Genomic DNA, 25,524 nt, shown 5'->3' with positions numbered 1-25,524 from the left:
TCTGGTTAAAACCTGGAGAGGCTGAACTTTGGAACTTCCAGGAGTAGGAAGTTCTGTCAGGAACTATTGATCCTTCCTGGGTGTGGTGGTGACTTGAGTTCCCTCTTCCAGCTTGTCAGAAATGGGCTGCATTTTCCTCCTATCTTCTGAACTGTGGTATCACGTGGCATTCAGTTAAGGTTCCCTGAAGTCCGAATTGTTAATGCAATGCCGAGTTGTTCTGGACCTCGAGTTGAGAGTCCCTCAGGACCCTCAGTGCGCCTTGCCTTGCCTGCGGACAGCGAGTCATTCGTCATTACTCTGCCCTTGACGTTCGAGCCATTGTGCCTGTGCGTTCCTTGCAGCTCAGCAGAATTTCTGCCTCTTGTTCTACTTTGACGGTTATATTCATATCTTAACTGAAAGGGCCCCAAGTTACCCCACACTGTGTTTCCTGATGCGCTCCTTATAAATAACCAGACTTTTGTCAGTCCCTCTTACGTGTGGTCTTAGGACTCGGTGCTGTTCTGCAGTTTTCCTGCGGCTCCACTGTTAACTTTTCTAGATTGTTATCTTACTAGTGTGATAGGTGTTGCAGCTAACAGGGAACTGTGCCCAAGGTTCTCAAAAAACGGATTTGTGGGCTTTTCCTTTTCTCCCACGTGACTTGAAAGTATTTGTATTCGTCGTGTGTTCCTTTCTTTAGGAATCTGAAACGATAGTTGCCTAGAAATAGACAGTTTGCTGTGATTGGATTAGCAATTGTCTTCTTTAAGGACTCAGGGTAATAGTGAATGAATGAATGGACAAATAACTAAATAATGTGTTTCAGGGAAGAAAAAACCCCAGGAAAATAAACACAAAGGAAATAAAACTGAAGACATACAGCTGAAGACAAGTGAGCCAGATTCTGCCTCTGCAAATATGAGAGATTCTGCAGAAGGTAAGCTGGGGTATTGGGCTGGTATGTGTAGGGGTCTAACACCACTTAGTAGAACTTTCTAGCTCCTTGGAATACCCTTCTGAGAATCATTCAGGAACTGGAAAGGTGGTTAAATAGCGAGAAGGCCCCTTACAAGACATGCACATCCCACCTCCCCTTTAAAACATGATTGAAGACCTTGCTTGTTAAAAACGAAATCGTGCCCTGGCTATAATAAGATGAAACACTCTATATGGTTGCATTTATAAATAATTCACAAAGTTCAAAACCATCAAAGAAATTTATGGTGACAGAAGTCAGACTGACAGGGACAGATGTGTGCAGTCACTAGTTTGTCACTGGTCTGTGGGGTGGGCACGTCGGTGTATTCACCTTGTAAACATTTTATCTTGCTCCACACTTAACAAATTACATACTATAGGTGGTTTTTTAGAATATATTTTATTGATTATGCCATTATAGTTGTCCTATTGCCCCCTTCATTCCCCTTTACCTTGCACACTCCTCCCCCACCATTCCCCCCTTTAGTTTATAACCACGTGTCTCAAGTTCTTTAGATTCTATATTTCCCACACTATTCTTGCCCTCCCCCTGTCTATTTTCTTCCTACCGTCTATACTACTTATTCTCTGTACCTTCTCCCCCCACTCCCCTGTTGCTCACCCTCCATGTGATCTCCATTTCTATGGTTCTGCTCCTGATCTAGCTGTCCTCTTGGTTTGCTTTTGTTTTAGGCGTGGTTGTTAATAACTGAGTTTGCTGTCCTTTCATTGTTCATATTTTTTATCTTCTTTTTTTTTTAGGTAAGTCCCTTTAACATTTCATATAGTAAGGGCTTGGTGATGAACTCCTTGAATTTGATCTTACCTGAGAAGCACTTTATCTGCCCTTCCATTCTAAATGAAAGCTTTGCTGGATAAAGCAATCTTGGCTATAGGTCTTTGGATTTCATGACTTGGAATACTTCTTTCCAGCCCCTTCTTGCCCGTAGGGTCTCTTTTGAGAAATCAGCTGACAGTCTGATGGGAAGTCCTTTGTCCCCTTATCTTTGCTGCTTCTAGGATTCTCTCCTTCATTTTAATCTTGGCTAATGTAATTATGATGTGCCTTGGTGTGTTCCTTCTTGGGTCCAACTTCTTTGGGACTCTCTGAGCTTCCTGGATTTCCTGGAAGTCTGTTTCCTTTGCCAGATTAGGGAAGTTCTCCTTTGTTATTTGTTCAGATAAGTTTTCCACTCGTGGCTGTTCCTCTTCCCCTTCTAGTACCCCTATAATTCAGACACGTTTAAAGATGTCCTGGAGGTTCCTAAGCCTCTCCTCACTTTTTTGAATTCTTGTTTCTTCATTCTTTTCTGTTTGGTCATTGTTTTCTTCCTTCTGGTCCATTCCATTGATTTGAGTCCTAGTTTCCTTTCCATCACTATTGGTTTCCTGTGCATTTCCCTTCATTTCAATTAGTTTAGCATTCATTTGTTCCTCTAATTTGTGACTAAAATCAACCAGTTCTGTGAGCATCCTGATCACCAGTGTTTTGAACTGTGCATCTGATAGGTTGGCTATTTCTTGGTTGCTTAGAGTTATTGGCTCTGGGGCTTTGAGTTCTTCTTGAGCCATGATGTTTCTGTCTGTTCGCACTTGTTACGTAAAAGGGGCTGAGCGTTAGGTGTTCACCAGGGCAGGGCGACCCAGTCACTGGGCTGTGGCGCTGTATGTGGGGGTGCGGTCAAAGAGGGGCAATGGTGGGCCCTTTGGCTGCTTCCTGAAAGCTGCTGGGGCCTGTGCGGTCTGTCTCACTGCTCACTCCTTTGCTGGTTTATCTGCGTGTGAATGTGTGACCAGCCTGCTGCCTTGCGCCCTCACTGGGTCTGCCCGTGGCAACCCCACCCTTGGGTCAGTCTGGCCGAGGTTTCCTGTGTGGCCCTGCTCCACCAGTTGCTGACTCTGCCCCTCTTACCGGTCTGGCTGAACGGTTCGTATAGTTCAATTTTCTGTGTCTTGGTTGCGTTATTAAAACTTTGTTGTCTTTAAACTTGGTTGTGCGAGGAGGCACAGTGTTTCCACCTACGCCTCCATCTTAGCGGAAGTCCTACTTTAGGTGTTTTTTGCATGTCAGTTAAAACATTAACTAGAGTAGCAAACACCCTTGATCTTGTATTTCAGAACGAAAACTGTAGAGATGAAAGGTGTTTTTTTATTAGGATTTCAATTCCTATTTTATGTCTTTCTCCCCACCGAACTTTCTTTTTTCTGGCTTTTCTGAGGATTAATATCCTCGGCCATCGTGCTGTACGAACTCAGAGGCAAGGGCTGAAAGTTATCCGAAAGGCAGGGTGCTCAGTCGAGCCACTGTGTGGAGACTAGCGCTGTTGTTACTAAAGAGGGAGCCCCGTCTCACCTGGTTGTGCGGCCCATTTACGCCAAGACCAGGGCTTGTTCTAGAGTCGCTCAGGCAAGTTTCAAAATGGCGGCCTGTGGCTCTTTCAAGAAACATTTGTAGAGAAGAAATCCAGCCAGATATTTTGGATTCCTTTTAGGCCATTTTATGAGCCCTTCTGTGGTGATGACATTCATAACGGGTTGTAATTTCCTGTGGCATTTCGTGAAGCGAGAGTAGACACGGTTATTCCCCAGAACCTTACAAAACTTAGTGTTCTGCCTGATGAGAGCAGATTTGCTAGGACATTTATTTCAACAACAGAAATACTAAAGAGCCTCACTACTTTTAGTGGCAGAATTAAAAAAGAAAATCCAGCAGTCCCATCTTCCCTTCAAAACACTCAAAACAGTAATTTATTTTTCTTCTAGAACATCAGGTCCCATGGAAAAAAGATACTTAATGTTTACCTTTTTGTGGAGTAACTGGTTAAGTGATCAGGTCTGGACTAGGTAGTCCTTGGCCTCTAAGGTTCTGCACGTCCTTTAAAACCAGATCGAGCTGGCAGTTGGAGCCTGTGTTCCCGAAGCCTCCTTGACGTTTAGGCTCAGCACATGCTCAGGTGGACCGCGTTGGTGTGGGCCTCCTGGTGAGCAGGGCTGTGTGGTTCACATAGTTCTAAGTCTGGAATTGTTCACCAGTCACAGAGAAAGAAAATACTTTTTTTTTTTTTCATTAAAAACCACACATTTTGGCCAAAAATGAATTCTGGGCCCTAGAGAAGTTATTATGTTCGTTTTCTCTTGTCTCATCCCAACCTTTTTTTAGTGACATGGGGAATCTGTGTCGAACATGTATTTCACAAGGGAGTTGGTTCCCGATCTGAAATCTATCATCATCAAATGCCTGGTCTCCCAGTTTGCGGAAAGCTCGCGGAGTCCGTGAAGTTTGTCTGGGGGAGAGAAGGCTGGTTTCTGTTTAGAGACAGAAGCCTCATTGCTTGTAAATACCACAGTAACAGGTGGATAAAAGCTAGACTGACCTGCCTAGGAAGTGGCAAGGTGGCTAGGGCTGCACAGTTGAGTTTGTGTTAATCTCTTGCATCTGCAGAGCTCAGAGCAGCTGGCATTTTTAGCCCTTTCCTCTCCCCTGTTTCCAGTCACCAGGTCTGTGACCAGCCTCTTCAATCTTGACAGTCGGGCCACTTTTTTCTGCCTCCACTGCTTCTGTCTCCCTTCTGATGCCACTGCGCCATTATTCGTCTTCTGCCTGCAGTGATGTCTCTTCCCAGGCCCTGCGTCCACAGGGCAGCCAAATCTCTCCAGGGACATTCTGCTCTAAAATAGCTTAACGGGTTTCCATGGCCCCAGGTAAGTCCAAAGGAATCCACAGTGTGCTGCCTGTTTTGATTCCCCCTGTTACTTTTCCTTTTCTGCCTTTGACCTTCAGGTTCAGCCTAGTATTTCATCTGAGACACCTTCCCTGAATAACTAAGCCACATCAGACGTTTCTTCTGTAGCAGCACGCTGTCCTCGGTCATAACTGTGAATTTGCTCTAGAGTGTTGCCTGCTTACTTGCATGTAGCTCCTATTCAGGTGAAGCTCTGTAAGGGTGAGGATCTTGACAGTCTTGTTCACCAAGTACTGGCATGCAGTCAGGATATGCCCGGCGAGTGGGGGGAGAGCCAGCCAATGGCAGGTGGAGGCCCCAGTGGCTCTGCCTCCTCCCAGGGGCCTGGGTGAGTAGAGAAAGGACCTTCTGCATCAGCATTGAAGGCACCATGGCAGCTGCGGGACTCTAAGTCCCCCTGCTGTCCCTGTGTTTTCTTTGAACAACTATCCCATTTCTCTGTTTTTCTTTGTAGCTGAACTTGAAAGAGTTGCTTGTAGTTTCCCTGTCCCTCCCTCCTTCTTACATTCTCTTAGGAACTCCCTCAGGCATGTGTCCCCACTGCGTCACTCACACTGTTGTCACCATCACCTCCTTTTCCCTCCTTTCACCCAGCCCTGGCAGCAGTTCCGGACACAGTGACCTCTCCCTCCTTGAAACTGTCTTCACAGAGCCTGAGGGCCACCACACTTCTGGCTCTTCAGACACCTCACTGGTCTTTCCTCTGACCTCTAAATACTGAAGTCATCTGGGGGACATTCTGCCCACCTCTCTGCCTGCATTCCCTGTCCGGGACTTGTCCAGTCCCATGCTTCAGACACTGTTTCAGATCTGGGGACTTGGACGTTTCTGGGCTCTGCCCCTTTGTTGAATGAGTCATCTGCAGGTAACTACAGAGCACCTTCACCCAGATACTGTTAGGGACCTCAGAGCTGAGCGCATTCAGGTCAACCTGATTTCCTCCAGCACAAGCACTGATCATGCCGGCTCTTCCCTCAGTTTCCTGCTGTTGAATCAGCAGGGTCATCCTGGCTGCTCTGGGGTCCTCCTTGATACCTCTGTTGCCATAGCCAGGCAGCCGACATATCTTGTCAGCTCATCTCCAAAATACACGAAGAGTCTGCCTGTTCCCACCACCTCCCCACGCCACCCCGGCCCCCTCCACCCCACCCTTCTCCTGGAGAATGTAGCTTTCTCGTCTCCTTGCCTCCACCTGAATCCGCCGAGAGGTTTCTGTCTTCCTCGTAGCAGCTCAAGTGATTCTGGAATGTGAGTTACTTCCATTAGAACTCTCTGGTAGCTCTTTGTTTCATTCAGAGTAAAGGCCTGTTTGAGTTGGCCTCTGCTCTCGTCTCCGACTCTTCAGCCTTCCTCTAGTCCTTTCCTTGCCCACAGCCTCTTCCTCGAACACATCTGACAAGTTCTTGACTCAGAACTCATGTCTCTGTCGTGTATCCAGAGGGCTTCCCTCCTGCTGATGTCTGCGTTACTCACTTCAGGCCTCTGCTCAGCTGTCACCTGACTAGTGAGTCCTTCCCTGACCACCTGGGTTTTTCCTGGGCGTTGAGACTTCTGAGTTCTTAATAATTTTACCAGGCTTTGAGGAGATGATCTTGAAACAGTTCTGGTCACATGATTCTGAAAAATGTTCAGGCTTCTAAATATGTGGATTTAGTCAGGAAGGTGGGAGAGAATCATTCCATGTAGGAAAGGCCACTAAGAATCTAACCTGGTAATATACTTAGCAATTTTCGTACTTCAGTTTTGAGTCATGAGAAACTGAAATTCACAACTAGTCTTCTGAAACTCAGTATCAGCTACTCCAAGACAGGTTTGAGCACCGTCGTTTCTGTGAACGAAAATGCACGTGTGTGGGTGTGACTAGGCACAGAAGAGAGTATGAGCTCCAGGTGGCTCTGCGCACGCGTCCTCACCAGGCTCGTGTGTTGCCTGGGCAATAGCAGGTACTCGGTACATGTTACCTGAATGAGTGAGAGGGATTCCAGTCCGGTACGACTTGACGGATGAGAGTGTTGTTTATTAAGTTGATCATACCCTCCCTTGAATAATAGGGCTTGACCCTAACCCCGGCTGGTTTTGCCCTCACCACCATGCCTCTGCTTCCCTGTGCTCTCTAGGATCCAAAGAAGAGGACGAGAAGCCTTCAGCTTCCGCAGCCGAGCGCACAGCTGGTCTTCAGGAGGTGGTTTGTCAGGATGCGCTTCCAGAACTAGTCAGCCCTCCCCCTGCCTTTGAGCCGCAGGCAGAACCAGACGAGAAGCTAGAGGCAACAAATTGTGAAGTGAATGACCTGGAGGAGGAAGAGGAGGAAGAGGAGGATGAGGATGATGAGCTGGAGGAAGAGGGGGAGGAAGAAGTGGACGTGCCAAATGAAAGTTCTGCGAAAGAGCCAGAAATACGGTGTGATGAGAAGCTGGAAGATTTATTAGAAGAACCAAAAGATACTTCAGAAGAAACTGTTGAAGACCCTCCAGAGGTAGCACCTGTTAATAAAATTCCCAAAACTAAGGAAGAGGCCAATGGCGATGTATTTGAAACATTGATGTTCCCATGTCAGCACTGTGAGAGGAAGTTTACAACCAAACAGGGGCTTGAACGCCACATGCATATCCATATATCTACAGTCAGCCATGCTTTCAAATGCAAGTACTGTGGGAAAGCCTTCGGCACACAGATTAACCGGCGGAGGCATGAGCGGCGCCACGAGGTGGGTTTAAAGCGGAAGCCCAGCCTAACACCACAGCCATCAGACGACCCTGCTGATGGCAAGGTATCTGGAGACAGCGCCACTCCAAAGGACGACTCGAACCCTCCCAGTCTTGGGCAAGACCGTCTGCTCTTGAGTTCAGAGAAAGCTTCCCAAGAAACAGTAAATTCTTCTGTTGTGGAAGAGAATGGAGACATTAAGGAGCTTCATCCATGCAAATATTGTAAAAAGGTTTTTGGAACTCATACCAACATGAGACGGCATCAGCGTAGAGTCCACGAGCGCCATCTGATCCCCAAAGGCGTGCGGAGGAAAGGCGGCCTCCTGGAAGAGCCGCAGCCGCCTGTGGAGCAGGCCCAGCCCACCCAGAACGTCTACGTCCCGAGCACAGAGCCAGAGGAAGAAGGGGAGGGAGACGATGTGTACATCATGGATATTTCTAGCAATATCTCTGAAAACTTAAATTACTATATTGATGGTAAAATTCAAACCAGCAGCAGCACCAGTAACTGTGACGTGATCGAGATGGAATCCAACTCGGCCGACCTGTACGGTATAAATTGTCTGCTCACTCCAGTCACAGTGGAAATCACTCAAAATATAAAGACCACGCAGGTCCCCGTAACAGATGATCTTCCTAAAGAGCCTTCCAGCAGCACAAACAGTGAGTCCAAGAAACGGAGGACTGCCAGTCCTCCCGTGTTACCCAAGATTAAAGCAGAAGCCGAGTGCGAGCCCACCGCACCCTCGTGCTCCTTGAGCCTGCCACTTAGCGTGGCCACCGCGGAGGCAGCATCTTTCCACAAAGAGAAGGGCGTGTATTTGTCATCCAAGCTCAAACAGCTCCTCCAGACCCAGGATAGACTGACTCCGCCCGCGGGGATGTCAGCCGCTGAGCTCCCCAAGTTAGGTCCTGTCTGTGTGTCCGCTCCTGCGTCCATGCTGCCTGTGACCGCGAGTCGGTTTAAGCGGCGGACCAGCTCCCCTCCCAGTTCTCCACAGCACAGTCCTGCCCTCCGAGACTTCGGGAAGCAGAGTGACGGTAAAGCAGTGTGGACTGATGTGGTTCTGAGTTCCAAAAAGCCCAAATTAGAGAGTCACAGCAATTCCCCAGCGTGGACTTTGTCTGGGAGAGACGAGAGAGAAGCTGTGAGCCCTCCAGGCTTTGATGAATACAAGGTATCTAAAGAGTGGGTGTCCAGTTCCACATACAGCAACGTGTGCAACCAGCAGCCGCTGGATTTGTCCAGCGGCGTCAAACAGAAGGCCGAGGGTGCAGCCAAGACTCCAGTCCAGTGGGAGTCCGTGCTGGATCTCAGTGTGCATAAGAAGCCTTGCAGTGACTCAGAAGGCAGGGAACTCAGAGACGGTACCGTGGCGCAGCCAGCCTGCAGCGCCGCCAAGAGAAAGAAGCCGACCACCTGCATGCTGCAGAAGGTTCTCCTCAGTGAATACAACGGCATCGGGGTGCCCATCGAAAACTCGTCGGATGCGGCCAGGAGCCCGAGTCCTTGCAAATCCCTAGATCCGCAAGCTGAACCTGACGTTGGCCCTGATGCTGGTCTATCTGCTCCTGCCGTGGAGCCCACACCTGATGTCTCTCCCTCATCTCCTGCCCTCCAGACACCTTCCCTTTCTTCTGGGCAGCTGCCTCCTCTCTTGATGCCAACACGCCCCTCCTCCCCTCCGCCCTGTCCCCCCGTGCTGACTGTTGCCACCCCACCTCCTCCACTCCTTCCTACCCTACCTCTTCCAGCCCCCTCTTCCGGGGCGTCCCCTCGTCCGTGTCCCTCCCCACTCTCCAATGCCGCGACGCAGTCCCCACTCCCGATTCTCTCTCCTACGGTGTCGCCCTCGGCATCTCCGGCTCCTTCCGTGGAGCCTCTCATGTCCGCTGCCTCACCGGGGCCTCCCACACTTTCATCGTCGTCGTCTTCACCGTCCTCGTCTTCATTCTCTTCCTCTTCCTCTTCCCCCTCCCCGCCTCCTCTCTCAGCGGTGTCGTCCGTTGTCTCCTCGGGGGATAATCTGGAAGCCTCTCTTCCCATGATATCTTTCAAGCAGGAGGAGCTGGAGAGCGAAGAAACAAAGCCCAGGGGAGAGCCCCAGTCTGCAGTGGGACGTGATGTGGTTCAGGAAACATTCAGCAAAAACTTTGTCTGCAATGTCTGTGAATCGCCTTTTCTTTCCATTAAGGATCTAACCAAACATTTATCTGTGCATGCAGAAGAATGGCCCTTCAAATGTGAATTTTGTGTGCAGCTTTTTAAGGCTAAAACCGACTTGTCAGAACATCGCTTTTTGCTTCATGGAGTTGGGAATATCTTTGTGTGTTCAGTTTGTAAAAAAGAGTTTGCTTTTTTGTGCAATTTGCAGCAGCACCAGCGAGATCTCCACCCGGATAAGGCGTGCACGCACCACGAGTTTGAAAGTGGCACCCTGAGGCCACAGAACTTCACAGACCCCAGCAAGGCCCGTGCGGAGCACGTGCAGAGTTTGCCAGAAGACCCATCAGAAACGTCGAAAGAGGAAGAGGAGCTCAACGATTCTTCTGAAGAGCTTTACACGACCATAAAAATAATGGCTTCTGGGATGAAGACGAAAGATCCAGATGTTCGACTGGGCCTCAATCAACATTACCCAAGCTTTAAGCCACCTCCGTTTCAGTACCATCACCGAAACCCCATGGGTATCGGGGTGACGGCCACCAATTTCACTACCCACAACATTCCACAGACTTTCAGCACTGCCATTCGCTGTACAAAGTGTGGCAAAGGGGTAGACAATATGCCTGAGTTACACAAACATATCCTGGCATGTGCGTCTGCTAGCGACAAGAAGAGGTACACCCCTAAGAAAAATCCAGTCCCGTTGAAACAAACTGTGCAGCCCAAAAACGGTGTGGTGGTTTTGGATAACTCTGGGAAAAACACCTTCAGACGAATGGGACAGCCCAAAAGACTGAACTTCAGTGTAGAGCTCAGCAAAGTGTCCCCAAATAAGCTCAAATTAAATGCATTGAAGAAAAAAAATCAGCTTGTCCAGAAAGCAATCCTGCAGAAAACCAAATCTGCCAAGCAGAGGGTCGAGTTAAGAAATGCCGCGGAGCGCTCCTCGCACATCTGCCCGTACTGCAACCGGGAATTCACCTACATTGGCAGCCTGAATAAGCACGCCGCTTTTAGCTGTCCCAAAAAACCGCTTTCTCCTTCCAAAAAAAAAGTTTCCCATTCATCCAAGAAAGGTGGACACCTGTCACCTGCAAGCAGTGACAAAAACAGTAACAGCAGCCGCAGACGGACAGCAGATGCAGAGATTAAAATGCAAAGCACGCAGGCTCCTTTGGGCAAGACCAGAGCTCGCAGCTCGGGCCCTGCTCAGGTCTCACTGCCTTCCTCGTCCTTCAGGTCCAAGCAGAATGTCAAATTCACAGCTTCAGTGAAGTCCAAAAAACCAAGCTCCTCTTTAAGGAACTCGAGCCCCATAAGAATGGCCAAAATAACACACACCGAGGGGAAAAAACCCAAAGCCGTGGCCAAGACCCATTCTGCACAGCTCTCGAGCAAGACGTCCCGGAGCCTGCATGTGAGGGTGCAGAAAAGCAAGGCCGTCTTACAAAGCAAATCCGCCCTGGCCAGTAAGAAAAGAACGGACCGGTTCATTGTAAAGTCGAGAGAACGCAGTGGCGGGCCCATCACCCGGAGCCTCCAGCTGGCAGCTGCTGCCGACCCGAGTGAGAGCAGGAGGGAGGACAGCAACGGCAAGCAGGAGCTGAAGGACTTCAGGTAAGCCATGTCTCCTAGGTCCGAGGAGTGCCGAGCCCAAGAGCGTGGGGGTGGGAAGGACAGTGGCAGAAAACAATACACGTGCCAATGGCTTTTTTTTTCTTTTCCTGTATAACTTTGACATAAGTGCTTAAAGGGAGTGGCCGTTGCTTCAGTTGTAGGCAGGTGAAGAAGGGTCTCTGCTCTGACTGCTGCAGAGATGGATGCCGCCGCGCTTTGGTCTCAGACCCGGGACTCACAGCTGTGCCGTCTCCCGTAGGGCCAGCTGGGAAGTGAATTTGAAACTGGAAAGCTCTCAAAAGCACCCTTACGTGAAAAGGTGAAATTCTCTTAAACTTCCGTCCAATCTTGGGTAACATCAGTGTCACATTATTTCCAGATCATAGATGGCTGTCTTCTGTCGTAATGGATCGCTGAGGCCATTAAAACCACAGTGCAATCTGTAATGTTTCTGTGGCTCAGGCGCAGTTGTAGTAACTGAGGATGCTTCGCTATCCATGCTTGTTTCTGCGTTTTTCGTGTGAAAACTTGCCTCATTGGTTAAAACAAAATACACCATATTCATTTTATAGTGCCTTCGTTCCCTGCCCTCTCCTGTCCCCAGGCCTGGGGCGATAAACAGGCCCGATCCCAAAGCGGGAGGAGCTAGGAGGGTGTCCAGAATCCCCCAAGGGCTGGCCGCCACAGGAACCCGGGGCAAGTGAGCCCGGCCTGCCCGTGCCTGTTCCCAGGAGTGCTGTCAGAGCCGCCCTAGACTCGAGGTGATCTCGCTGTGGTTTGTGTCCGCCCTCTGTTAAGAAGTGTTCTTAATGCCACAAAACGTAGGGCAGTAGTTAAGTCTGTCACATTGACTTCTCAAAATTTCTAAGCTACTTAAATAAATAACCTTGGGTGATGTACTTTCTTGGAATTCCTAGTATCTGCTGAAAATTGCCCACAGGACAGGCTTGTGAAATAATCATCAGATAGAATTTCTGCAGAATACTTTACAGTCTCAGGCTTTTAGAGTGAGCTGCCTGACTCCAGGCTCTCTTGGCTGTAGCTTTTGGTGTCTGAAAATTCTTTGGTGTTTCAAGCAAACAGAATTAGAGTTGACTGGGGAGTGGACTGTCACTCTGGGGAGGTCACAAGGACTCACAGGCGCTGTTACCAGTGCGCAGCTGATGGGGTAGAACTCTGGGTGCCAGCCTGCCTGCAGTTGTGGCTGAAGACAGACTGAGGGAAGGACCGTTGGCCGAGGCTGATTGGAGTGATTTACCGCCGAGCGAAGGGCCAGGCTTTTGAGAAGCCGATGTAGAGCCGCACTGAACAACCGCCCCAGGTCCCCTTCAGCACCTGGGTCTCCGGCCTGGGTGTGCTTGGCCTGCTTGTACTGGTTTACCGGTACCTGTTTGCACTCAGTCTGTGTTCTGGAAGTCGCACCGCAATGTGATGTTCTTGAACTCTGGTTCCTCTTAAAGGGTGGAGAGGCAGAATGTGCCGTCATCTTTTTGGGCTGGACTTCAGAACGCCTCCCAGGTGTTTGGTGCTGTACAACATACTGTGTTTGTCCCCTTTTGTCTCCAACGTGGTATGAGAGTCACTTTGTACTGCACCCTATTTATACTGCACAGTTGGGTAAAGTCGGTATGAAAACAAAGTACTGTAAGGAGAAGTTCTGAGTGACGATAAATTTAGGGAGCTCGTTCAGGTAGTCTCTCGCTCGGCCAGTGCTTTCTGAAGAACCCTTAAGACCACAGGGACCAGAGTGCCCAGTAAAGTTGTGTTTCTCTTTGCTCCAGTTAGTTTTAATGACTCTGCTTTGTTTGATAGTTAACTGAGGGTTATGTTGCTGGAGTGAAATTTGGCCTAAAAGGAAACGCAGAATCAGATAAGAAGAAAACAGTATTGTTCTCACTGGCAGATGGTAGCAACAGGCATCCACAGTGGCTGTCCCCTGTGTGGGAGTTGCTAGAGCCATGCTGTGGACCCATCAGAAGGACATGTGTCTTATATAGGGGCCCACCGCCAAGTGACCGTACACTTGTGAAGTGCATGACATCACCTTCTGATAATCGAGACCCAAGAGTGGGTATTTCTTAAGGGAGCTCGTGCGGTCTCTTTAGTGTCGTGGAGCACACGTGATGACAAGCTGGGGCTCCTGGACTTGGGCTGGGGATGTGATGAGGGCTTGGAGCGCTGGTCCCATCCTGCGTGTGTGCTGGTTCTGTGACTCTGGCAAGGAGTTGTTTGAACTGTGGCCGTCCTCCCCTCAGTCCAGTTTTACTTGTCGACCCTATTCAGGGATGGCTCCTGGCGCAGGGTTAGAGATAACAGCTTCCTTGGTTTTCGGTGGTTTCACTCTGTGTGCCCTGTTGCATGCAAGGACTTGCCGTCACCCCAGCAGGCACCCTCTTCCTGTGCGTTTCATTGTCATGGTCTTAGCATTGTACCTCTGAGGCCAGCTTGGGACGCCACAGTCTCCAAGTACATCCTTGCGGTCAGCCACGTGCATGAAAGCAGAGCTTTCCATTTAACAGAGGGTCTGGCAGAATGTGCCAGCTGGCCGTCTCCAGGAGCACAAGCCATTGTGTCAGCTAGGGTGTGACACGGACTCCAAACCCTCTTGTGAGGACAAAGTGGCAAAGGCTGCTGGGCACGCTGCCCGTCTTTAGATCCTCCGTTTCGAGCCCTAGTCTGGCGCCCTTCGAGTCGGGCCCACCTGCTCCAGTGAGCAGTTGGAGCCTGCTCCAGCGCANTACCTCTGAGGCCAGCTTGGGACGCCACAGTCTCCAAGTACATCCTTGCGGTCAGCCACGTGCATGAAAGCAGAGCTTTCCATTTAACAGAGGGTCTGGCAGAATGTGCCAGCTGGCCGTCTCCAGGAGCACAAGCCATTGTGTCAGCTAGGGTGTGTCACGGACTCCAAACCCTCTTGTGAGGACAAAGTGGCAAAGGCTGCTGGGCACGCTGCCCGTCTTTAGATCCTCCGTTTCGAGCCCTAGTCTGGTGCCCTTCGAGTCGGGCCCACCTGCTCCAGTGAGCAGTTGGAGCCTGCTCCAGCGCACTGGGGGAGTGGACGCTGAGGGCTCCTTTCCATGGGCCGGAACAGAAGACTAAGAGACAAGGAAAGATACCTCCTCTGTTCCCCTCCCTCTCGTCTTTGGTCTTTGACTCGCTCACACCCAGGGTGTGTTTACATTCTGTAATGCTCTGTTTAGAGCAGCTCTTTTTTAAAAGGCCATTTTTCCATTGCAGCCGGTCAAAAACACCCTAGAGGTAGAGAATAAGAATGCAATGGCAAGTTTTCCCACTCACCACGAATTACTAAAGAACTAAAGTGAGGCTAATTTCCTCACATACCCATCCATCTCTGCCACGCCACTCCAAGTAGGGCTGGGCCTCTGCCCGCACGCGCCCTCCGGGTTGGGCGCCGGGTCCCTGCGCACCTTCAGAGTCGTCCTGTGGCTGTGTTAATAACGTTTGGTCATGTGGTCTGCTCACCGTCTCTCTAACGTGGTCAGTTCATGTAAGGTTGTGTTACGTTGTCATTTATCTTCAGTTTTCTTATTTTCTAGGAACTTCCTGTAGAAAAGCCCCCCCCACAAACCAAACCTTAATTGACTAAATAAAGGCAATGCATGCTCAACTTAGGATAAGCACTACGACAAAGGACATGAACTCTACCGCGCTTGCAAGACCAGGTGAAGCTGACTCAGACCCTAACACACACCGGTTGTCGGCAGGCTTCTTGCTTGCCCTCGGTAGAGTCAGGCACCTGCTGCTTCGCCGGCACCCGTCGCTGGTGCTGGGCCCGGGGTGACCGAGATGCAAGAGGGCCTTGTGAGATGGGCTCGTCCTCGAGGACCGGCTGCTCAGAGGGGAGTGTGGCCCTGGTTGTCGGCACGTCACAAAGAAATGATTTGAACTTAGCCTTGCAAAGCAAGTTCTCCGTTTTATCAATAGATTGTTGTAGATTTCAGGGACGACAAATTCTCATGCACTCTTTTTTAGATGTTTTGGTCACACACCAGCTCTTGAAGCCTTTCTTTTAAATTAATTATAGACGGGAGAGGCGTTTAGATTCTCTCTTAGCCTGCTTTTTTATCACACGCAGATTGCCAGTGTAATGGAGAGGAAACCAGATTGGATGTGGACTCCTTTTTTTACGCCTCTTCCAGTTTCATGTGTATATATCCAGATGGACATCCTCTCCAATAATTACCTGGCGCTAATTTATAACTATTATATTATCAGAGACTATGTAGCAATATACCAATGCCCAGGATGTGTCACAGGCCTGTAAAGATGTGTGTCGACTTGTAAGTAAAGATGAATATGCGTACCAGGTTTTACACGTCAGTCTCCGGTAGAGATTTGAAGGCTGCGGCCTGTGCGCCCTTCCTCCCCGCATCGTGCGCGTGCACCTGTTAGTGACCGAGTCGCTGGGAAAGGGCCAGGTTCTCCACGGCTTCAGCTTTGTTGTTGGGTCTCAACTTTAAAAGTAATCTACCTCTTACAGCTTGTAGTTTGATACTTGTTTGGTGAAATTGTGCCACTTTAACCCTGTCACTATCATTCCCATTTTGTTACATTTCTGTTCTGGGGACTTTTATGTTGAAATATGTGTAAAACATTTGTAGCAGTTTAAAAATAAAGTATTTAAAATTATTTAAATTGTTTTGGACGCCTCAATTGTATTCTGTGTGATTGACATTTTACATTTGTTCGAGTTGTTAATCTGGAGAGTGTTCTTGTACTGGAGTTCACTGCCAGTTATTTCCCTGTTTCTTGTTGGAGAGTTATGATATGAAAGATATTCTAATGAAAACATTAAAATTTACAGTTTGATGTACAAAAGGTTGTCCGTTGATTTTCACCCACGTAGCCTTTTCAGAACGAGAGCTGCCTCCGCTGTGCCTCCCTCCCAGCGGGAGACGCGTCACTGAGCTCAGATGTACTAAAGACGTTTTATGCTGTTGCTAGCAAGCGCGTAATAAGTAGGGGAAGTTTAAATGATACATTTTATATCATTGTAAGCAATAAAAACTTTCTGAAAGCTTGTGAGAGGACTGCATTTTGTACGTGGTCGGGAGCAGTTAAGGACAAAGCAGGCGGAGGCACGGAGGCCGTGCTCAGCCACACGCTTTGCTGGGCCTGTGCCCCGCAGCCTTCACCCGCGCCTGCTGGTCAGTGACTGAGCACGCGGTGCAGGTTGCTTACCCAACACTGGGTGGGGGGAGCCAGCACGTTGGGCGGGGGGGGGGGCGCTGAGGGGTGCCTCACCTCGGGAGAGGAGGCGAGCCTTTCACATGTGGGGTCTGGCTCCCGGTGTGCTTGCAAACAGTCGCCTCTAGTCGGGGGAGCGGGGGGTGGTTATGATTAAGGATCCCCAGAGAACGAAGTGGAGGGGCGGGAACATCTGTTTGAAGCTGTTCCATCTGAAGACTGAAAATGGCTGCGCGTCAGCAGTCTCATACAGTCCTGCGTGGTAGCCCGGAGGTTCTCCTAGTTCATACCTGTGTGTGTCTCGTTCCTCCTGAGGGACGGGCGGGAAGGCTGCAGGTGGGACCAGTGTCCCCTGGCCAGAGGCTCTCATTTCTGCTTTATGACCCTCCCTCGAGAGAACCCCAGCCAGGGACACAGGAGTAAGGCTGGGGCGGTGGCGGGAGAGGTCAGAGGAGTCACAAAGTGGCCTTCAGTGGCCCCACGAACTGAGGCCTGAGCCCGCACGGCTCCCTCTTGGGGACAGCGTGTCCTGCGATGACAGGATGCATCTCTGGGAGGGAGGTGGGTTCCCTCCTGGCATCTGCTCACCACGCCCCTTCCTTTGTGTTGGCAGCCGACAGGCAGCGGACAAACACCCGCCTTCCAGCCTTCTGCGTCCAGGTCTCTGGTAGCTCGGCCTCGGGCAGATACGTTACTCTCCGGGTCTCGGTGCCCAGTGCTCCAAAAATGGGGAGTGGCTAAGATGGTCTCTGCATTCTCCTTCTGGAGGAGGTCTTTTTGCTGGGTCCGGAGGCTCACAGCCGTCCACGGGTTGGGGAGCAGGGCCCGGTCTGTCTTGTAAGGGCAGGCCTGGCTCTTACCAGCAGAGGTGAACGTCATGGCACTCGAGTCCTACTCTGTGGAGGGGTCCCCAAGAAGTCACTTGACTCCCATCTCATCAGGAATGAGCTGCCTGCTTTGGTTGCTTTTACTCTTTATGGAGTTAAAATGTTAAAAGCTAGTAACTAAAGCCTGGTGTTCCTGTTGCTGTTTTCAGCATCTGTCACAATGGGGCTGATGACAAATTTCTCTCTAGGATGGCTCTTTTAATTTGGTGGTTACAAGTACTTTCTAGGTGTTACTACAGAATCACATCAGTGTTTTGAGCACTGTGTAGTCAGCCTGTGTCTTAGGTGTTTACCCCAGTAGACCGAAGTCCCACCCAGTGGGCACAGTGGCCTTTTTTTCTTTTTTATGCTTCATCTTCTAAACCTGCTGCTTAGTCACAGTCTCTTCAGAGGCTGGCTGGGCAGGAGGAGGCCTCTAGCGTGGTATTGGAGTGTGGGTGTGCAGGTGAGTGCGGACCGTAATGTTACAGTGACCCCCGAAATCATAGCTCACCTCCTGTGTTTGATGTTTTATTTATGTGGATTTTGACTTGATAGCCAGCCTCTTTGAATAGATTGACTCACAGCCATGAAAAGGTACATAAAGGGCAATTTACCTTGAAGGTGGGTCAGAGTACAGGCGGGTGACAAAAAGGTCACCTTAGGTGGATTCATAGGCCACATTTAAAGGGCTCCAAAGACGGGGCCGGCAGAGAGAAGGGTTGGCTTCTCCATCCTGGGTCAGGAGGCCCAGCAGCCCTGGCCTCTCCTCCCAGGTGGCACCAACGCTGCTGCTGTTGCTTCGGGGTCTGGTCTCTCAGCCATTGTCCTGTCAAGCACTCTTGAGGGTGGCTGCCCCCTGCTCAGTGGTTCTCCAGTGTTACCCAGAGGACGTCAGGCTGCTGGCACCAGGGCGCCACTACTGACCCTTGAAGTTAGGCTAGTTGCCCTGGCCAGCGTGGCTCGGTTGGTTGGAATGTCATCTTGTAAACCAGAAGGTCATGGGTTCGATTTCTGGTCAGGACACATGCCTGGGCTGTGGGTCATCTCCGGGCGGGACATGCACAAGAGGCAGGCAGTCGGTATTTCCCCTACTCTCCCCTTCCATTTCCTCTAAAATCAATAAGCGTGTCCTTGAGTGAGGATAAAAAATCAAGTAGGATAGTCGGGGGCAAGGCCTGTGTAGTCTATGTAATAAATTTTGCGGGTAATTTCAGTGCACATTGGAGAGTTTCTGAATTTATGTAGGAAAAAGTGTGTTTTGCCCTTAGTTGCTAAAGTATCTGCTCTGACGTGAGCCTCACCGCGTGCCTCCCATTGAATCCTGACAATCACCCTGCAAAGTAGGTGCTCGCATTGTTCCGTCTTCCCAAAGGCTGTGGGGTTTGTGGGGTGGCCCTGGGCTGTGGAGGGGCGTGTGTCCTTTGTGGGTGGAAGAGTGGATGGGCCTCCAGGGGGAAGAGAGCTCCAACCTGCTGTGCGCTTTCCCAGCATGTTTGTTCCAAGGCCGGAGCCCGCCTGGTGGCCTTTCCCTGACACTTGGCCCATGAGATGAAGGGCCTTCAGTGCCCAGTGCTGTGGGGTGTTTTGGGGAAGAGAAACTTGGACCTAGTTGCATGTTACTGCTAGAATTCTTTGTAGACAAAACATCGGTGTCAGGAAAAAAATGTTGGAACAAAACTTGAGGTTTGAGTGGGTGAGATGCAGAGGAAAAAATGTGAGATGGCTCATTGGTTGATGGGGTCAGGCTCCGTGCCTCCTTTGGGAACCACCCAGGCCACCACCCGACCCCCTCCCGGCCTCCCGCCAGCCGGTCCACTCGAGTTCCTCCTCCATGAGTGATGACAAGCTCGGGGAACCTGGCACAGCTTCTGCGGCTTTCTGGGGGCGAGGTGCCGAGCATTTTCCGGACTTGCCCCTTGACGATAACACCAAGAGGCTGGTGTCACTTACAGATTGGGAAACAGACTTGGGGGAGTTGAAAGGTCACCAGACTCCCAAGTGGCGAGCCGGAATTGGAATGGCCTCCAGCCTGCATCATCGTGTCTATTGTTTTTGTAGGTTTGTTTTTAAAGCTTCATTTCCTCTAAATGCAAAACCCTCTGAACGGCTTTCCCTGCATTCATAAGCAAGTAGAGTTGCCCCTTGGTGGGCACAGAAGTCTTGCCATTGCAGAAGGACGGCTGATCTGCTGGGGCTGCCCCTCAGAACCTGTGTCCAGTTTCACTCCGCACCTGGGGTCTGCTCCTGCCTCGGTCACAGGCTGTCCAAGTCCAGCAGACCTTCCAGGTTGACCTGATTAGTCCAAAAAATCTACGGCAGGGTAACCAAGCTCATTCTAATAGTGGCCTGTGGTTTCGGAAGTGGTTCTAAAGGAGGGCCTGGGGGTCCTGGGTAGTGTCCTCGGACGTCACTGGAGCACACTGTCTTGTCGTTGGGCACGAGCCCAAAACGTGTTCACTGTCACCTTAGTCAATAGTGCGTTAGGTGCAAAACAAAGAGTTAAATTTCTGCCAGTAAGAAGCTGTGTTTAAAGTGCAGGAGGGTGTGTGTAGGTTTTATTTGCTTGGCAGATTAAAAATTGGAGAAGCCGTTGGGGCCGCATCAAATGACTTACAGTGCCGCTGCCGGGAGCTGCGGAGGGGCTCGGAGAGACTTTGATTCGGGTTGGGCCGCAGCACTGTCGTCGGGGCAGCGGGACCTGGTGTGTTTCTGTGTTCTGCCTCCCTCACCCCAGCAGGGTTCCTTTCCCCCTGTCCTTTCCAAGGTGACCCCGAGTTCAGGTGGCTGTTCCAGAGAGCAGAAGGACTTGACAGAAGAAGTTAGTGCCTAAATGTGCCTTCCCGTGCCCAGCTCCGCAACCAGAGCAGGACGCCAGCCAGGCCCCACGGTGTCCAACATCCCTTGGTAGATGCTCCCTCGGGGGTGAGAGCGCGGGTGTCACTTCAGCACTGCCAAAGCCCCAGGGGGATGCTGCAGCCCAGGTTTCCGTTCCGAGTCGGAGCACGGTTAAGAATACGGCACGGCAGTGTTTAGAGGGGGGCACACTGGACCCTGTGGGATTCTGCTTGGGTGGCCACCGAGTCTTGATGTTCAGTCTAAATGGGAGTTTTCAGTGGGAATCATTAAAAGGAGAAAAAGGCCTGGAAATTGTTGCACAGGTAAGTGAATCATAAAAAGGGGTTTAGGATACAGTTGTAATGTTCATTTTTTTAACTTAAAAATAGAATTCCAATTTTAAAGCATAGCATTTGTTTCCGTATTGAATACATACTTGTTAACTGAATAAAGTATTTGCATCCTGGCTTCATCCCTCACTAGCTCTGCAGCCTGGGGCAAGTTACGTGCCCTCCCTGAGCCCCCGTTGTCCTTTATATGAAACGGTGCAGTGGCTGATCCGGCCACCAAGGGTGCTTGTGAAGGCAAAGACAAGCCCGGGGGGACCCCAGATGTGGCCCGCTCTGGTACGTGTTCCATGACCGTCAGCCACCGTCACAGTGATTATCACCATTGAAAGGTGTCCTGTGCCCTGGCTGGTGTAGCTCAGTGGATTGAGCGTGGGCCTTCAAACCACACGATCGAGGTTCGATTCCCAGTCAGGGCACATGCCTGGGCAGCAGGCCAGTTCCCAGCGGGGGACTCACGAGAGGCAACCATACATTGATGTTTCTCTCCCTCTCCCTTTCCCTTCCCCTCTAAAGATAAATAAATAAAATCTTAAAAAAAAAAGTGTCCTGTTGAATCGCCCCCGGAATCTGATGTCACGGATTCCGCTCAGAGCGGGCTTGCCGTGCGTGTGATTTCAGGATAGCACAGGTGGCTGTAGGCAGAACATCCCCCCTCCTCTCCTGCTGGTGCCCACAGAGGGCCCTCCGGTGACTCCTGGCTCCACTGCCATTGACCCCGGAGGCCTTTGCTGTCTCAGCCGGGCCCCGCTGTCCACGAGTGTGGTCCACGGCTGCTGCCTCTGCACGCCAGGTGCGCCTGCCCCCTGGAACCAAGGAGGATGTGCCAGCAGACAGGCAGTCATTTGTTGAGCCAAGGTGAGAAAAAAGATTAGTTTTTTTTTTTTTTTTAAGATTTTATTTATTTATCTTTTAGAGGGGAAGGAGAGAGGGAGAGAAACATCAATGTATGGTTGCCTTTTGTGTGTCCCCTGCTGGGAGTTGGCCTGCAGGGAACCGGCCTGCAACCCAGGCATGTGCCCTGACTGGGAATCGAACCACGATCCTCTGGTTCGTGGGCCTGCGCTCAATCCACTGAGCTACACCAGCCAGGGCAAAAAAAAAGATTAGTTTTATTCTATCAACAGTCCATGCAACTTTATTTCCCTTAGTTTTGAATTTCAAAGCCAAAACATACATTTGAAAAGGTAGTTTCAGACGAAAACGTATCACTAGCTCTATGAGGACGAGCAGGGGGCCCAACTCATTGAAGCGGAGAAGGATCGCTGGTGTTTTCAAGTGCTTCCAGCCACGTTTTCCAGGGGTTTCCCTGTGTTACTCCAACTAATTAAAGAAAAAAACCAGCTATGAAATACTTTTACATTCCACCCTTTGTAGAATGGGAAAATGGACACAGAGGTTAAGCAATTTGCCCAAGGTCGCAGGCGGTAAGAGCAGAGCTGGGTCCAGGCAGTGTAGACACATCTGTCGATCAGAGTCTGCTCCCCCTCATCCGTCGATCTGGGAGGGAAGCCCTGGCTGGGCCCGGGTCTTCCTAGCGCAGCAGGGAGACCGCTTGCTGGTAAGCAACTGTTGAATGTGCAGGAGGGGAACGCAGGTCTTGGCCCTCCCCGATCCTGGTCCATTTTGCCTGCTCTCGGGAGACCAGCCGGTGCAGTGCCAGCCAGGCCCACCCAGATTTGTGAGGGAAGGGGCAGGTCCATATCCCGACTCTTTCAAACCTGGCTCCCTGGTGTCGACTTCCTTCTGTCGTGTAGAAGTCCCTCCAAGTAGGTTTCCGTGTGTGTCTGGGGACCTGCTGCCTGGGTTGCTGCTTTGGCTGGATTCAGAGGCGAGGTCATGCTCAGGGTCAGAGGGCTTGGTGCCTGGTGTGTGCCTTCGATGTGGAAAGGGGCGGGGTGAACGGTTCTGCCGCACAGGTGTTAGCTGTCGGGTCTAATGTAGCTGCTGCCCCCCTGTTTTTGAAGTCCACACCAGACGCAATTTCCCCTTTCCCTGACAGGCTCAAAGTAACCACCAGTGACCACAGTGGTGGAGAAGCCATGCCTGAGCGGTAAGTCAGGCGTGCAGGGTCCAGATGCTGGAGACGTGACTTAAACTGTTCAGGGAGGATGTACTCACTGGCTCCATCTTCATTTATTATTTACACGTGTTGTCTGCACTCTCTGGCTTCCTCCAGATGCGTGGATCCTTGGGGAGCTGGGTAGTGGTCCCATGAATAGTTCCCATAAATAAGGAGGTAGGCGGGGCCTGGGAGGACACCAGGGGCCTCCCTGGAAGCAGAACCAGATCTGTTGGCAGGGTTTGCTGCCTCCTTAAAAATTGTATCTTGCCTCTTGGTCCTTTGCTGGTCGGTGACGTTTGCGGGACAGATGACCTCTGGGTAGGAGTGTGTTAAAGCGAAACCAACACGTCGACTGCTTTTTCCCTTTAAGCTCCTAAAACCTGCAGGAGTTCAGTGGATGACCTGTGGAGAGAATGACGTGCACGTCTGGGCCTAGCGCACCTTCTCTCGGGAGGGTGCGGCACCCCAGTTCTGAAGTGGAAGAGTGCTCTCTCTCCCTCCCGCGTCCTCCCTCTGATCCAGGGTTAGCACCGAGGGCTCCTCTGGTGCCACGTGCTGACAGGGGGTGACCCTGTGAGGGTGTGCGCACCCAGGGCTTGAGGTTCATTTCGCCCCGTCCGTCACTTGACAGCGAAGACCCGTGTGTCAGCCTGCCCACCTGGGACATGGCAGCAGGAGTTTCCCGGACCTTCTCTCACAACCAGTGCGGAGGTTCATGGGTAGTTTATACTTGACCTTCGTTTGTGTGCAGGCTCCTTTGAGTGTTCCAAGTGCGTTCAGTGAAGACAAGCCTGGGTTACCTCTGCTCCCCTGTAGGCGCAGACCGCTCTGCGGCCCCTCCCCAAACTGGTGTTGGGTGTTGTAGTTGAAGTGGATGCTCTGCCTTTTTCACTTCACTGTAATTAGTATGTTTGCTTCCCTTAGAACTAGTTATAAGAACGACAGCGACAGCCCGCAAGTGCCGGCTGTTAGCAGGTGTTTCAGTAAGGTGTTGTCCTGCACCGTGTTGGGCAGGTGTTCGGCGAGGGGCGTTGAGTGCGCTGTTAATTACGGCGAGCGAGCAGCAGGGCACTTCCCGTCCTGTGTCCCCAGGCGTGCAGGGTGAGGGCAGGGCTCGGCTGGCATATCTCACCAGGATGTTCACTTAGTGGCCACCTGCTCCACAAGCCCCTGGGGGCTTTATCCAAAATTCCAGACCCATGGAACTGTCATCTCAGAAAGCTTCCGTTTTATCAGCTTCCCTAGGGAGGTTGGCCCAGGCTTCAGAGTCGTCCTTTGGGTCCTAAGAAGAGAAACAAAATCGGCTGTAGGATCACCCATGATTTTAGGGCCAGTTGATTGTTGGCAACTGAATAGAGTGTCACTTGGATAAATAAATGATCCAAGTCAGTTTGAAAGAAAAGGATTGGTTATTTGGTTAATTACCATCTGTTACATAGTTAATTTCAAGTGATATTAAAAGGTGACTGCCTCAGGGCTCGGTCCTCAAGGTTAAGGAACGAAAGTCAATCAGTAAGCCACGGAGACCGGAAGGAAGCCGTGCAGTCCAAGTGCAGTGTGGCACAGCGTATGGATCAGAGAGACTGGTGAGATTGTACCCCTGCCCCCGCCCCCCTGGTCTACACAGACCCCCTGTGACTATTATCCAGCACCCGCAACTCCCGGGATGGGGGGGCTGTTCAGGGACTCCCTCACATTTTAAAATCCTTCCCCCTAACTTTTGGCTCTGAAAACAGGGCCACTCTTCCTCTGTCCCCTGCTTTAGTTCCTGACATCTCCTAGGGGGCCTCTCTGTCACAGAGCCCCCAAAACACGTGGCACGGCTGACTGTCCTCCAGGTTTCCTGTTTCCACTCAAAATAATGCATCCCCTCCTCTCAGAGCCTAAACACTGGTCAATCTCACAGTGTCAGCCTAACTGGGCCGGGCCCGAACAAGGCCTTCCCCGTGCTGGGTTCACAACGCAGCGTCCCTCACCTGGGCGGCGTCTCCGTGACCCTCGAGAGGCAGACCTAGTGCGTGACGTGATCGCACTGACACGTCCAAAGGTGGCGCCTGGACCCCATGAGGGGAGCATGGAGGCCCCGGGTGTGCAGGGCACCATCGTCGAGGCCAGTGTGGCCATCGCTGCCTGAGGCGTGACTGACGGGGAGGGTATCCTGCAGAGTCCGGGCCTGGGGGGAGGGTGGTCCCAGACATCACGCAATCGTCTGTGACAGGAGTACCAGCTCCCGGGGAATGAAATAGCTGAAGCTCAGTTGATTTGTGTGTGTGACGGTGTCCGTGGTGCCCTCCCTCCCTCCCTCTGGAAGTGACAGCACTCCTGGGCACAGCCCGGGCCCTTTGGCTCCCGGCCATCAAGCTAGATGCGGCCAAAGGTCGGCTGTATTTGCCATATTTATTGTTGTACTTGTATCCCAACCAATAGTATCCCAACCAATGACATGTGAGCAGAGTTGTTTATGAAAAGCAAGCTGAACACTTCTTTAGAAGGGCTCTCAGTAATTTGCTTAATTAAAAACTGCCATCCAAGGAGGTGTGCATGAGAGACAATGAAAAATTTGCGTAAAGGCATAGAAAGAATTTTGCACTTAGATTGCTTTTATGAAGTGCCCTCAGCTCTTTTCCACTGTTAACAATAACTGGATTCAGAGGCGATGCGTTATGGGTGTGATTTAGTCACGGAAGAGTGCGGATCTTGGCCCTTTCTTTATTTATCCAGCCACTCATTCGTTCAGCGACGAGTGCAGAGCCAACATCTGCCGTTCTGCGCTGGCCCTGCTCCGGGAAGATGGAGCAGGGACCAGAGCAGCAAAGGTCCCTACCATCCCAGGCAGCGGGCAGTTATGCAGAAAACCCACCAGAGAGGTGCTGTGGAGGGAAGTGGAAGAGGCAAGAGGGGAGAGTTCTGGGCTGAGAGTGGGCGCTGGAGGCGAGGAAGTGGGCCTCTGCACAGGGGAGGGAAGCGCTTGGCAAGGGAACGGCAAGTGCAGAGGTCCTGAG

At 51.0% G+C, this 25,524-nt stretch overlaps 1 protein-coding gene across 4 annotated transcripts in view; it reads left to right on the top strand.

The window, feature by feature from the left end:
• PRDM2 (PR/SET domain 2) overlaps positions 1-25,524 on the top strand; it is a 118,057-nt gene that overhangs the window by 74,798 nt on the left and 17,735 nt on the right. For 2 of the 4 annotated variants that reach the window (XM_037045190.1, XM_037045188.1), the window contains exons 7-8: positions 812-922; positions 6,824-11,198. The exons of 1 other annotated variant lie outside the window; for it this stretch is intronic. In XM_037045190.1, the coding sequence (XP_036901085.1) occupies positions 812-922; positions 6,824-11,198 (4,486 nt within the window). Of the gene's footprint in view, positions 1-811; positions 923-6,823; positions 11,199-14,755; positions 16,240-25,524 lie in introns of those variants that run through there. One more of the 4 variants, XM_037045189.1, reaches the window with a different exon arrangement.

Source organism: Sturnira hondurensis, unplaced genomic scaffold, assembly GCF_014824575.4.
Source record: "Sturnira hondurensis isolate 20B ecotype Veracruz unplaced genomic scaffold, ASM1482457v3 Scaffold0004257, whole genome shotgun sequence".
In the NCBI taxonomy this organism is placed as follows: domain Eukaryota; kingdom Metazoa; phylum Chordata; class Mammalia; order Chiroptera; family Phyllostomidae; genus Sturnira; species Sturnira hondurensis.
Note: the sequence above shows the minus strand (reverse complement) of the source record. Positions and strands in the feature narration are given on the sequence as shown.